The sequence below is a fragment of the Vulpes lagopus genome, chromosome X, assembly GCF_018345385.1.
Source record: "Vulpes lagopus strain Blue_001 chromosome X, ASM1834538v1, whole genome shotgun sequence".
Lineage (NCBI taxonomy): Eukaryota > Metazoa > Chordata > Mammalia > Carnivora > Canidae > Vulpes > Vulpes lagopus.
This window is the reverse complement of record NC_054848.1, coordinates 81,197,277-81,212,133: the sequence shown is the minus strand read 5'-3', so window position 1 is coordinate 81,212,133 and position 14,857 is coordinate 81,197,277. Positions and strand designations below refer to the sequence as shown.

The following is a 14,857-nucleotide window of genomic DNA, read 5'->3' as shown; positions in this document are numbered from 1 at the left end:
TGCCACTGTTTTCTTACATCCCGAGATATAATTTGAGGAAAACCCCCGAACATTTACTTTACTCACTTCCTCTTCATTTGCAAGGAATGAAAGCCTCCTCTCAAATTGGAATTGATTCTCAATAATGAATATATGCAAAGGAAAGTGGAGAATTGCTGCATTTATGCATTTCATTTCCTCACCCTTCCTTATCACGCTTGGCACTGATGAATCATTTAGAACTAGAAATTCTGGGCCACTCTAGGCTGGAATGATCGCATGCATTGATTTGGCCAAATAATTACCTTGCCTATACTCTGGCTAAGAAGACAAAGAGAATACATGCACATATGTGTCTGTGTGGGCATGCATGTGCCTATGTGTGTGTATGTGTGTGTACACAGTCTCCTTATGTAAAAATAAACGTCTTTTTGTTACTGTGTTGTTGCGGTCTGGTTTTTAAACACTGGTCTGTTTAAACACTTTTCCTGTGTTGTCCAGTGAATCACTGGGCCTGGGTCCCTCCGTACAAACCTATTTAGGGTAGCTTTCTCAGAACAGCTGAACCATGAAAAAGTGGCAGGGGAGATTGGAATGGAGATATTTGCTGGGAGGAAACGGAGACAGGAGGTTGGCAGGGGAGCAGGATGAAGCTCCAATTTCCTGCTGCAGGGGGTTACCTCTGGGTCCTCCTTCTGTGCTTTCCCTGTGTGGGGGTTAGAGATGCATTTGTACCACGAGACTGAGACCCTCTTCATCTCCAGATGACTATATCATCACGGCGTTTACTAAACTCTACATGTGTCTAAGTAACACAACGGGAGGGGAATATTCGGCTGCTTGGTGTAACTGGGACTTTAAAAGGCCCGGGTAAGCTAACCTGACGGTCAACACCGGTTCCGTTTTTTATGCAAGTTCCACTCTGTGTCACATAGGCTTGGTCTCTTTGTGTACTGTTCTGTTGTACCCTTGACAAAGTGGAAAATGTTTGCCATTTCTGAGATACCAGGCATGGGCTATTCTTCCAGATAGCATCTCATAAAAAGAGATGGGCTGGGTTTTTTTTTTTTTACGATTTTTTATTTATTCATTTGAGAGAAAGAGCAAAATCATGAGGGGAAGAAGGGGGGAGAGGAGGAGAAAAAAGCAGACTCCCCACTGAGGAGGGAGCCTGACCTGGGGTTCGATCGTAGGATCCCAGGATCATGATCTGAGCTGAAGGCAGATGCTTAACCAACTGAGCCACCTGGGTGCCCCAACTGCTGGTTTATTTTTTTTCCCATTTCTCTAGATACACGTTGTTTCAGATAACTTTCTCACTAGCTCCCTCAAGAAATCAAACATTGCCTCTTCTTTAAAGCAAGAGATTTCCCTGATGGCACACCCTCTTGACCACGACTGTCACTTGTCATGCTCTGTGAAAGCATATGTCTTTTACACATATGTGAGCACATTTATACACACCTACCTGACATGGCAAGCACTGAAGTCCTAAAAAGGGGTGAAGCCTTTCTGCTTGCTCTATTTAAACATGCAGAATTACCACCGAATGCCTGTATACTCTTCAATTTTCTAAAAGGCATGAGGGGAACATTCTCTAAGTCTACACAAGATCCCCACTGCTTCGATGTGGGAATGGAACCTTTGGGGCTGCGGAGGGAGGAGGGAAGGGAAGAAAGGCTGATGTACCCCAAACCTGAGCCTTCCTGATTCACAGAAGACAACACCATCTTTAAAAACGATCTGAGCCAGTGACCCCATTACTATTTATCGACATGCTCTTTTTTTTGACATTCGGTCTGCTCACTGATATTCCTAGCTATCTCCAAAATTCAGGAGCCAAACATTTTAGCACACTTTTGGGGTCACATTCTGCTTTCTTTTTTTAACTGCTTGTCTTAAAATACTAACTTTGCTTTTGCTTCAGTCTGTCACTTTATGTATCAATTACATATGGCCTTTCAACAGCAGAACACACCATCTGGTCCACCAACTAAAGCCCACACCCTTCTGCCAGAGTGTGTTGCTTCCCCAAACATTTATTTGCTGTTGTGTAGACACAGGCTATGTCCCAGGATGAGATACAGGTGAGACACTGGATGTCCAAGGTCTACTCTACTTGAGGCTCATTAGAGATATGATCAAGACTGGTCCTCAACCAGCGAAGCTGGGTGAATCAGGTTGCCATTCCTCTTCTTTCCAGAATGTTCTGACATCATTCCACAAAGACCCATGCCTCCCCTAGTTCTCTCATTAGGAATGCTACAAAGACCACCCTGCATTTTTTTTCTTGCCCTTCTCCTCAGGTGGATTGCATGGTTCTATCTCTACTTTAAATGTGTAAATTATTATTTGGACCTTCTAAAATAAAACCCGTACTAAAAACCTAAACCCACTGTTTATTGTGATAACAGGATAGTGAACCAAAACCAATTGACTTTCCTGGAGTTCTCAATGTGGTACTCTACTCGAACTATTCCTCTTTGGTTCCTGCCTCTCATGCACACTCTTCCCTTCTTACTCCACATACTCTTCCTTCATATTTACCTTCTAGACTCTGAGTGTGCCACAAGGCTCAATCCTGGGCCCTTGCTCAGCTCACCACTGCATGACCCTATCGCTGCACTAAAGGCCCCCAATCTATGTCTCTAGCCCTAATCTTTCAGCCATCGCAAAGGCCTGAATCTCAACTCCTTCTAGAACATTTGCCCTTTCAGTTCTGAAATTACCCCCATGTTCTCCCTCCTCCAGATACTTGACCAAACTATTTTCTTCCTGCTACAGCACTCCCTGTCCCTTACTCCATCCCCATCCCCCAACTGGACATCCCCAAACCCACCCAAAGTCTCTTTTGATGGATGTCCTTCCCATGTTCTCTCTCAATCCCTTGTGCTTCCATTGTCATAGAACTCACCACACTGTCCTGTAACTGTGTCCTTAACTAGCCATCTCCTCACAGTGAGCCAAAAGCTCCACCAGTGTTGGGACTGTGCTCTCTTTACCCTTGTAATCCCAACACCCTTCCTGGTACTTGGCATCTAATAGTGTTCAGTAAACTTCTGATGAATGACCCATGATCATATCAAACTCAAATCTAAAGTCAAATTATACCACCCAAACTGCTAGTACCTTCCTCTAATTTACCCCATTTCTATCCCCAATACCTCTATTCTTCAAGACATCTCCTAGTCTAGAGTCACTTTTTAATTCTTTCTCTCCCATCACCTGTAACCATAGAGCCAGCCATTCACCAAGTCCTGTCAACTCATCTCCAGTTTGGTCCTCCTCCAGCAAATTCATTCACAATTTCCTGTTTTGAGCAGCATGTCTCCCTTTCACAGACTCTTCCTCTGTGCTCCCGAGCATCCTGTGCACGCCTCTGTCATGGCACATACCCTACTGCTTTGGATTTTTTTATGGACTTATCTGTCTCTCATACTAAGTTCAAAGCTCCCCAGGGCAGGGACTGTGCCTGATTTCCTGTGTGCCCAGCTCCTACCATGATGACTTGAATGGTTGAGAGTGTTCAGTGAACAAAATGAGTGTTCGTGAATTGTCTGTTAAATGAATGAATGAATCCCTAGCCTTGATCCCTGGTGCTACAGTTTAAGTTGCTATCTGTTCTGTCTTCAGGGGAGATAAAGAACAAGACATTACCTCATTACATTAACCCTTTGAGAACATGCCTGTCATTATCACATTTTCCCCTTTCAACTTTGTTTCTTTGGGCTTATTCATTCTTTCCATCATCTTTCCTTTCCTATATTATATTTCTAGAATATGTTCCTTTGCCCAATAAGAACAGACAGGATTGGGATGCTTGGGTGGCTCAGTGGTTGAGTGTCTGCCTTTGGCTCAGGTCATGATCCCGGGGTCCTGGGGTTGAGTCCCACACTGGGCTCCCTGCAGGAAGCCTGCTTCTCCTTCTGCCCATGTCTCTGCCTCTCTCTGTGTCTCTCTCATAAATAAATAAATAAATAAATAAATAAATAAATAAATAAATAAATAATCTTAAAAAAAAAAAAAGAATGGACCATGCTGTGTAGCATTGGGATCATGTCGTGGACAATTAAGAGACCACAGAAAAGCCAGATCTACAAGCAAGCATGACTTTCTGATCATGGGTTGAAGGCTAGTTTAGCCAGTTTAGAAACCCTATGACAGATATCACCCTCACCCCATACATACATGTCCACCAACCACATCATAAGGAGTGCAAATCTGGACTTAAACACTTTGCTTATATGATAATTTTGCTACCGTGGCTCAGTACCTAAGTGAGTCAAATTGAGAAACAAATTTTTCTGCTCTCTCACCTTTAATAACCAAACCTGGCCTCTCTGAAGCTTCTTATCATGACGATTTGTGGCATGGCTCATTTATTAGGGAGATCCTTAGTCTCAGCATAGGTTCTACCAAGGCCATAATCCTTATTGGGGGCACCATGCTTATGGCCTTACACACCAGGCATCCTCAACCCAACTTTTCTACAGATATGCCCACAGAAAATTAACACAGATGCTCTCCTCCCACACAATGACACACTTAGACATACACAGACAAACAAATTGAGTCATTCTCAGCTGCTCAGCCATGCAGAAATCCACACACTCATATATGGTGACACATACACATACACATATATGCAAATATACTCTCTCTCAACCCCGGCTTTCATAAAGATATTTCTCACTTTCTCTTATATTAATAGTCATACTGGTTCCGAAATAGTAAAATGCCCAGTGGTAGATAAGATGAGAGGGTATCTGTCTTGGCAGACAGAAGTGGGTGTCAAGTGGGTGAGCAGACAAATGACTGGGAGAAGGTGGTGGCTGAGTGACAATGGGTGGGTGGATGACAGAGTGACTGAGTAGGAAGAAGGGCAAGCAATCAACTCTGATAAGATTCTAGAATATCATATCATATTTTCCAACCTTTTAACTGGCGTTGTGGCTTTCCTTTGAACATTCTCCAAGTCTCACATCTCCCTTCTTTTTGTCTAGCAATCTTGAGCTCTGTCTCAGCCTCTCTTTCCGTGTGTGTGTGTGTGTGTGTGTGTGTGTGTGTGTGTGGTGTGTGTTTCACTTTCCCTTAACAAAAAACTTACTCTGGTGCCAGGTAATATTTTATAACAACAAGATCCCTGGTATGTAAGTGCAACTGCATTTAAGAATTATTTGTAGTAATGAATTTGTGGAAATGTAATGAGAAAAAGAAAATGTGCTTGTTTATTCCTTTCAGGAAATTCCTCTATTCCCCCTGATTTTCATCAGCTATATTTTTGGCAGGCTATGGGCATGGAAATGTGAAGACATCACTCTCAAAGAGAATTATAATAATCACATCTGATTTATACAGATGTCACCACAGGGTTAGGCAGTTGGAAAATCCAGTACTCCAAATGAATAGGCACTTAAAATTAAGGACATGCCATACTTTTGCTAACACTCTGGTTTTGAACATTATCAGTAGTTTGCAGGAGATTCTTTTTTTCAGACCCCTAAAGTAGTCATAATGGCAAGACAGATTTATATCTCACAAGATGAGAGCTAAGGCAAGCTATAGACACTGCTATATTTCCCACAGATCTATTATTAAGATTCCACTCATTTGGATTTCTTGAGCACATATTATGTGTGCAAGACACTAAGAGGATACTGAAGAAATAAAAGATATTGCTTCTGGCCTCAAAAAAATTATGGTAGAGCTGGGATGTGTTGGCGTGGCCTTGAAGGGTTTTAGCTGGGGACTAAAGAATTGGTAGGATTCCTAAGCAGGTCAAGAAAAAGAGCACAGTGGGCAGCACGGGTGGCTCAGTGGTTTAGCACCACCTTCAGCCTGGGACATGATCCTGGAGACCCAGAATCAAGTTCCACATCTGGCTCCCTGCATGGAGCCTGCTTCTCCCTCTGCCTGTGTCTCTGCTTCTCTCTCTCTCTCTCTCTCTCTCTCTCTGAGTGTGTGTGTGTGTGTGTCTCTCTCATGAATAAATAATAAACAAAATCTTAAAAAAAAAAAGAGCACAGGTCTAAATTAGGAGTCATAAAAGAGAATGAGTGGTATGTTTAGCAGACAGGAAGCTAATCTGGGCAGAATAAAGGTACTACGTTTGAGAGTGGTAGGGGGCAAAGATGGATGGGTAGCATGTGAACCAAGTTGTACCAGACTTAGAATATCGAGTTGAGATCTGTCATCAATACAGAGCCACTGAAATTTGACCTCTTTTTACAAAGCCAACATTTTTTTTTAAAGATTTTATTCATTTATTCATGAGAGACACACACAGAGAGAGGCAGAGACATAGGCAGAAGGAGAAGCAGGCTCCATGCAGGGAGCCTGATGTGGGACTCGATCCCAGGACCCCAGGATCACACCCTGGGCTGAAGGCGGGTGATAAACCACTGAGCCACCCAGGCATCCCTAAAGCCAACATTTATTAATGTAATAGTATCGATCTTTTCTACAGGGAAAAACTCATGAGCCGATGAAAACTCTTAACACATGAAGCATTTTTATAGAAATGTGGCCACATGTCATGAGCTGAGATCATATATTGGGACACATAAGTGGAAAGAGAAGGAATGGAGGAAATAATTACTCTGATAGGCCTTTCTACTGTAATAACTGTTGGGAACAAAACTATTCTTTGAAATTGAAGAATTAATTGAACCACTGGTTGCCTTCCGAAGGACACGTAGTTAGAATGGACAAATAAAGAATGATAATAAACCATAGTAAGTATCCCAAACCCCCCTAATCCACTTTGAGCACATGTTAAGAAGACAGGCTGGCTTCTGGTTATTCCGACCTTTAGTCTTATAACATAACAGTGTGTTTATTCTTCATTGAATAAATAAATACTAGAGACCACTAATCCTACAGAGGGAGGTTAGTACAAATAGGGTAGTTATAAAGGCCAACAGGGAAGCTCCAGAACCAAAAAGGACAAATAAACACCATTTCACTTATGGGCCAAAAGTAAAACCCCTAGATATATGTACTATTATACCCGCCCCCCTTCTCCTGTAGGACTCCCATGCTCTTCAGGGCCAGAGGAGTATGCTCAAGGCCATCTCCTCCATAGCTTCTGACAACCAGCTTCCTCCTTTCTCCTTGGGGACGAATTCAGCAGATTAAGGGAATAATCCCAAATGCTTTTCTAAATTAAAATTAAGCCAAAGAAGTGAGAATATGTGACACTAAAAGTCATTCTTCCTCTCTGCTTAATATGAAGAACTAATAGCCCTTTACACTTGGACACCAAAGTGATCCTCACACATCTAACACACACACACACACACACACACACACACACACACACACAGCAGCAGCAGCAGCAGCAGCAACAACAGTAACAGCACCTCTCCCTCCCCAAAGTCCAAGATGTTCCAGACAATATAACAAACCACACAGTTGGGAATGATTCATATGTTTCCACTCTCAGTCCAAAAAATGAGCAAAAAAAAAGTTTCCGCTTAATTTAAAATCAGAATTTTCTGCACATTTCCTTAAAAAAATTCAAGGGGAACAATTCAAAATCTGGCCTTTCTTTCTCCAAAAATTACTGATTAGTTACATACTAAATTATCTTTTGGTAAAATACTTTTGTGCTCTGTCCAGCCCTAGAGACTTGGGCTATAGCTACATTATGCCAAATATCTAATCAATCATCCAGTGTTTTCATGTTTTCGGATGTTTTCAAAATCTGGTGTTCTGCAGATACAGGCTTATTCTATCCAGTCTTTTGTTATCTCAATCATACATATGGATACAGAGTTTTCTGTTTGGAGTATTTCTCAAGGCCAGTGCCTTATTATAGTTCCAACACCTGCAAATATTTGGCAGAGTCTGTCCCATCCTCTCCATATCCCCTACTCTTCCTGCAACCCCACTTCCATCTCTTGCCATTATGAAGCTGTAAGTTTATACAGTATGTCCTTTCCTTGATGCTGTTAATCGTTTATCTGTGACCCATGAAATGTACAATTGCCAGAGCATAAAGTTAAGTTTCAAATCACATTTCATGGGCAAAACTAAGGTCCAAAACAAAGTGGCAGCTGGCTACAGCAGAAAGGATACTTAGAGTGCAGAAGATGAGTTCCAGTTCCAATCCTGTAACTTTGACCAAATCACTTAACCCCTCAAAGTCTTAGTTTATACCACATGATAGTGTAAGGCTTTGACTAGACCAAGTGCAAGACCTGGCATCCTAGGAGTCTAAGAACGGGAGTCAATGAGATTATTCCTCACCATAGTCTGGAAGCGAGTAAGAATATCACCCTGAGTGGAATCCACAAACACTGAACTTTGTACAAATCTGTACATATTAGATATAAATAAAAATCACAAAAGGCACAAACCACTGTCAGCCTGGCCACTCTCAATATCGCTTGCAACAAATTATGGGAGGGAAAATATATCCCATCCTGAGTATTGCTATCTTCACCAACCTCATGAAATGTTTAGATGAATTACCATGACTTGTTTGGGGCATGGCAAGAGGAAAATCTCCACTTCCTTTCTTCCCTCCTCCCATCCTATCCTGGTCTTCCTTCCACCCTGGTCTATCTATCCAGTCCCTATTTGGGGGGTGGTAATCTCGTTAGTCACATAAACATTTTATTTTCCTGGAGTTTCTGCTAAATAGCTCCCTTCTTAAGAGAAGTTAAACCATATGGCAGGCAGGCCATGGGAATAAAACAATTTGCTGGAGTTGACATTTGTTAACATCAACATGAGGCAGTAGGGTTTTACAAAATAGGTGCTTAGACTTGCACATAAATATTATATATACAGCATGACAACTTCGGGAAACTCTGTCCAATGAACGCCAATGAAATACTGGAAACTTCCAAGGCAGGCAACCGCAGCCCAGTGCTTCAGTCTCCAACCCACACACACTCAAAAACAAACAAACAAAAAAAACAAAAAAACAAAAAAAAAACTGCACGTTGGCACATCTAACACTGGATTAAATACTTATTGCCTGCAGTTGAAATTTTGAGTTCAGACAGCTGATTATCCCTCTTGACTTCGTAGTAAACTGAAGTTCCTTTTTTGTCTTTTGTTCTGTTTTGCTTTTGCTTTGTGAGGCAGGCTTAGAATCAGCCCTGTGCTAAGGGCTGGAGGGCAATTTTTGGCAAGCGGAGTGCCAAACCTGTTTCTTTAGCATGTCGAGAGGACAAACACATGTACTACTGTCCTCCACCAAAAAAAATCTCTCACCTACATAGAGATACACTCAGACGCCTCCACCCACACCTCCACAGAGACACACCCAACCTTCCCATTGTTATACCCGCACGCAGGCATATCAGCACGTATGCTAATTACAGGACACCTACATAGGTACTCACATACCTAAAACAGGCGGAAAGATCATGACAAAGATAGTGTGCAATATGTCACTGACAGAGGACAGAGGGTGTTGTTTCCCTGGGCAGGCTACTGGTGTGGTGCGGGCCAGGGGCTAACTCATCCAGAACTGGCCAGAGGTGAAGGGATGCAACAGATTTGTGCCACTGACGAAGCAGGTCCCAGGGAGAGTTTGTAAGTGAGTAGGCAATTCCTCACGAGAACAACTTGGGAGTTAATGGACTTGTTACATAGGACAAATGGACCTATCTTGATTAGGGAACTTGCTAAGTGTGTATAACAATTGTGTGTAAAGAGACCAAGATGTATAAGGGACATTTCCCAGATCCCTTACCTTGAGTTTCTCAAATCGGTCATTCAGGGACGCAACCTGATGGTCTCGGTGACGTCCCACCAGTTTGCATAAGGCACAGATCAATTGGTCATCAGATACACAATACATGTTCACTTTCTCGTTCTCGTGGTCCAGACAGGTGATCCCTCGAAGGTGGGTGTCTGGCACGGGTTCCACCAGGCGGTGGCTGGTGAAAGGTTTCTTGTTGGGGTGTGTGGCCCGCAGGCAACGGTCACAGTAGGAGACCTCACAGGTGATGCATGTTTTCACTGCATCCCTGGGCGGGTCCTGCTCACAGAATTGGCAAGCAATTCGCTCACTAGACATGGCAGTGCTGGGCCTGTAAGTCCTTTCCCGGCGGCTCTCACTGGGGGAATTGGGCCCACTGACTGAAGCCTTCTGGAAGCGATCGATAATGTTCTGCAGAGTCACATTCCTCTTGAGGCCATCCAGGCCCCGGTGGTTCAGCGAGATAACATACCTGCATGTAGGACACTGGAAAGCAGTAATGGGTTCAATGGATTCACCAGAGCTGCAGCTTGAGACCAGGATGCGGTGGGCACAGCTAAAGCAGAGGCTGTGAGCGCAAGGGAGCAGAAGGGGGTCTTCGAACAACTCCAGGCAGATTGGACAGGTCAATTCAGACTCCAGTGTTTCCATCTTTAGTGAAAATAATCCTGCTGAGGCATTAAGAACCACAGAGGCTCTGCTTTCACCTGCGAGGAATACAAAGCAAGAGTCACTAGGCGTTTCCGAAGGAAACGTGGATGTAGCACAGTCACACACTAGCCAATGGAGGCTTTGCACACTAGCTTCTCCAGTGGGGCTGGAGCAATAGGAAAGCAATCTGGGAATTAATCAAAAAGTTTTTCTGGGGAATCCCTGGGTGGCTCAGTGGTTTGTTGCCTGCCTTCAGCCCAGGGCGTGATCCTGGAGTCCCAGATACAGTCCTGCATCAGGCTCCCTACGTGGAGCCTGCTTCTCCCTCTGCCTGTGTCTCTGCCTCTCTCTCTCTCTCTCTCTCTCTCTCTCTCTCTGTGTCTCATGAATAAATAAATAAAATCTTTTTTTAAAAAAGCCTTTCCCCACCCCCGCTTCAAACCTTGTTTTCACCAAATGTGCAAGTTTATGTTCCTGCACTAATAAATAGAACCAAGTAGTCACTTCTGAATCCTGGTTTGCTGGCTGACATAACTATTCCAGCTTATGAGACCAGTGCAGATCAGACCCCTCACATATTATCCACTGACATCTCTAGTCCTGGACTGTGATGAGCCTGAGGCCTTGCAAAATTCTCAATCTCCATTCTCCAATACTGGTCTGTATTTTTCCTTCAAGGTAAAATAAAGGGGCTGTGCCTATTTCACATCTAGGAAAAAAGGCCATATTTCAAACTCTCTACTTCTTGAAATGATTCCATTCTGAGAGCCTGGGTGAAAAAGAAGAGCAAGCTTTGGAAGAAAAGGACTGCTCAGCATAGAATAATAAATTCTTCAGAGTGTGAACTCTAATTATTTCCTGGTGTCACTCATGGAAATTCCTGTTCTGTTCCATTTCTAGTAAACTGAGTTACTAGAGATAAATGGTGCTGGTTTTCACTTCCTTCCTTCACCTTCAGCAAGCTCTTCATCTCATCAAGCTCAATGAGAAAGGACTTCCACTTTTCAACAAACTCAGCAATAGATGCTGATCAATAATGAAGACTATATTACCTTCTGGTTTCAGCTGGGTTTTATTATTACACATTCACTGAACTAGCACAAGCCTACCATGAAGCTCACCTCCCCGTGTGTATTTTCATACTTCCTAAAACATAACAAGATGCAAATCAACACCCAGATATAAATTAGCAAGGCGAGGAGCCAGCTAGTTCCACATCTGGTAATTTTCATTTTGGTATGTGCATCGCGGAGTAAAAGAAGTCACCCAATTAATGAAATTAATGAAACCAATCTCTTGGTCAATCTATCTCTTCTCCCACAGCCATTTCTGAGCTGAACATAATATTGCCATGGGTCTTCTGTTAATTAAAATGAACACACATAAATGTTCTAAGCTAGCCTTAACTAAGGAAAAAATCTATCTTATCGACAGAAGGTGTTAATCTTATTTTTAGAAAAGAGAAAGCCCTCTTTGGCTTGTGAATAACTTTTGTTCATCATCTTACTATCATGGAAGACCCTCACCGGGGCTTGAAATTTTGATTCTGCCACTGAATAAAAACACCAGATGCATCCCTAAAAGCTGTTTCTAGATCAAACCTCTTAGGTGCACTAAACGAACTAGCTATTTAATGGAAATCTATAGGAAAAAGTTTAGAGTAAAGTAAAAGTAAAGAGTCTTTCTGGCAAAACAGCCACTCATGGTTGGTTTGGTAAGTTCAGACTATATAACTACGTTTTTAAAACATGAGACATGAGGTTATTCTGTTTATGATTTACGAGTGCTGCAAAATTGTTGGCTGGCAATATGTAGCTTATAATACCTATCAGCATTCACCAATAGAGATGAAAGAGTACAATTACATTGTACCTACATCACAAGACCTTAAAAGTGGAAGAAACTTTTAGTTAGAGATGATGGATTCCAACCTTTGCTCCAGGCAGGAGTATATCCTTTGATTGTTCCACTACTCAAGTTCAACATGGCCATAAATGAACTTGCTATCCTTCCTCTCTCCTCCCTCCCCCACCCAAAACCCAAAACACCTGTTCTTCCAGTTTTCCCTATCTGATGAATATCACTAACCAAGCCTATAAACCTAGGAGTTCTCTCATTTACATGTTTATCACCACAACCACTAGTGGCTTCCAGAACCTTCTGTTTTATTTCATTTACATATCTCTGTCTCCAGCCAACTCTCCCTGCCCCTTGAGGGCATCGATTGTTTTGTATTTTTATTCAGAACACAGTGCCTCATACATACTGGGTATTCACTAATTGTGAAATGAAGGATCCCTTAAAGTAGAAGTCAGAAGAAGGGACCTAGCATTTATTGAGCACCTCCTGTATTCTGAGTGGTGTTAAGCACTTTACACACATTACTTCATTAAATGCTGTCAAGAAGCCTGTGAGGAAGGAATTACCGTATCCATATCACAGCTAGGAAATTGGGGCTCAGCTCTGCTAAGTAAATCAACCAGGAACATATATACCCAGTGCACTGGATCAGTCTAATGCCAGTGCCTGTGCTCTTTTCCCCTACACCTTTATTTCAATCCTCTCACCTCCTCCACTAAGGTTTATCTTGACTATTCACAAGAGGGCGTCTAAACAGTGGGTTTCCGCTTCTATTTTTGTCTCTCTGTGTCCCCCTGAGTCTCTCTGAATCTGTCCCTCATTCCGAGTCCCTTCCAGAATCATATCTTTTTCTTCTAGACCCAACTCCACCTCACACTACATTTTTCTTAATATCTCTTCCGGAACTGCAAGTTTGTCTTCTTCAATGTCTGTATTGGAAACTGCCTGGGAGAGTGGAGTGAGGCCTCCCTCCAAAATGACAGTTGGGGGACACCTGGGTGGCTTAGTGGTTGAGCATCTGTCTTGGCTCAGGGCGTGATACTGGGGTCCTGGGATGAGACCCGCACTGAGCTCCCAACAGGGAGCCTGGTTCTCCTTCTGCCTAGGTCTCTGCCTCTCTCTGTGTCTCTCATGAATAAATGAATAAAATCTTTATAAACAAAACAAAACAAAATGACAGGCAGTCAGGAACATTGCTGAAAGACATTTATGTGTTAAGACTGATACAAAAGCAATTGAGGTCTCTGTGGTATTCTTCTAAATCTTAGGAGTGTGCCAAACAAATTTCTTCCATACAAGAGGAAGAGCTCTTTGAGTATCCCTGAAATCGTAAATATTGTTCTGGAGTAAGTGGGACACTTGAACCTCATGATGAAATTAAGCTTTGAAAAGTATGCTATGGCTCAGCATTACCTCCAATAAGGTCAAAACAGGACTTCTAACCAGGGAGTTCAGAACCTCTTAGAACTGTTTGAAGAATGTTGTGTGTTTGTCATATATACATTCTCATGGGAAGAGAGGCTGTCCAGGGCATTCAAAATGTTCTCAAAAGAGTCCCTGATAGAAAAAAATGATCCACCTTAAGTGATGTCAGCTCTATAAAGAATAATATAAGATGGTTACAATCTGTTGCCTATGATAAGTAACTTTTCTATACTGTTTCTATCCTGTTCTGGTTTTTTTTTAAAAGATTTATTTATTCATGAGAGACACAGAAGGAGGCAGAGACATAGTGAGAGGGAGAAGCAGGCTCTCTGTGGGAAGCCCTATCGATGCAAGACTTAATCCTGGGACCCAGGATCACACCCTGAGTGGAAGGCAGCTGCTCAACCACTGAGCCACCCAGGTGCCCCTATTCTGTTCTGTTTTATCATCATCTAGCAAATGCTTTAGCCGAGACCGGGAAACTGAATTTTTTTTCAACTTCTTCAAACATCTGTTCATTTCTCTCATTTATGAGGCCACCTTGTTCTGTCACTCCTAATATTTCAGCACCCTCTCAACTATCTCACATTTTCACTCTCTCCTTGATTATCTAAGCAGCTTTCCTCTTAAAATTTACCTGGCACATACTATGTGTGCCAGGTACTAAATTATACCCTTTACATGCATTATCTCATTTAATTTTCACAATGACCCTCTACAAGATAGGTAGTATTATTACCCCCCCAAAAAAAAACAAACAAAAAAAGTAACTTGTCCCAGATTGCATTTATTTGCAAGTAGCAGAACTAAGATTCAAACCTAGAATAAGACTAAGAATCCAGAAATCAATTGATATTCTCATATGTTTATGGGCAAATAGCTTTTGATGAGGATTCCAAGTCCACATCAATGAGGAAAGAATAATCTTTTCAACAAGTGGTATAAGGACAACTGCCTATCCAGATGGAAGAAAAGGGGGTGTGGAGCAAAGTTAGAGCCCTACCTCATACCATATGCAAAAATTATCTCAAAATAAAGCAACAACCTAAATGAACGTGCAGAAACTATAAAATTCTTAGGAGGAAACACAGGTGTAAATATTTGTGAACTTAAATTAGGCAAGAGTTTCCTACATGATGCCAAATGCATGAGCAACCAAAGGAAAAAAATAGATACATTGGACTTTATCAAAATTTAATACTTCAGTGCTGCAAATGACACCAT

General features: G+C 42.2%; 1 protein-coding gene across 6 annotated transcripts in view; it reads right to left on the bottom strand.

Annotated features, from left to right (window-relative positions):
- MID2 (midline 2) overlaps positions 1-14,857 on the bottom strand; it is a 113,609-nt gene that overhangs the window by 88,614 nt on the left and 10,138 nt on the right. For all 6 annotated transcript variants that reach the window (XM_041741598.1, XM_041741600.1, XM_041741599.1 and 3 more), the window contains exon 2: positions 9,689-10,404. In XM_041741598.1, coding sequence (XP_041597532.1) covers positions 9,689-10,348 — 660 coding nt within the window. In that variant the 5' untranslated portion in view covers positions 10,349-10,404. The remainder of the gene's footprint in view (positions 1-9,688; positions 10,405-14,857) is intronic.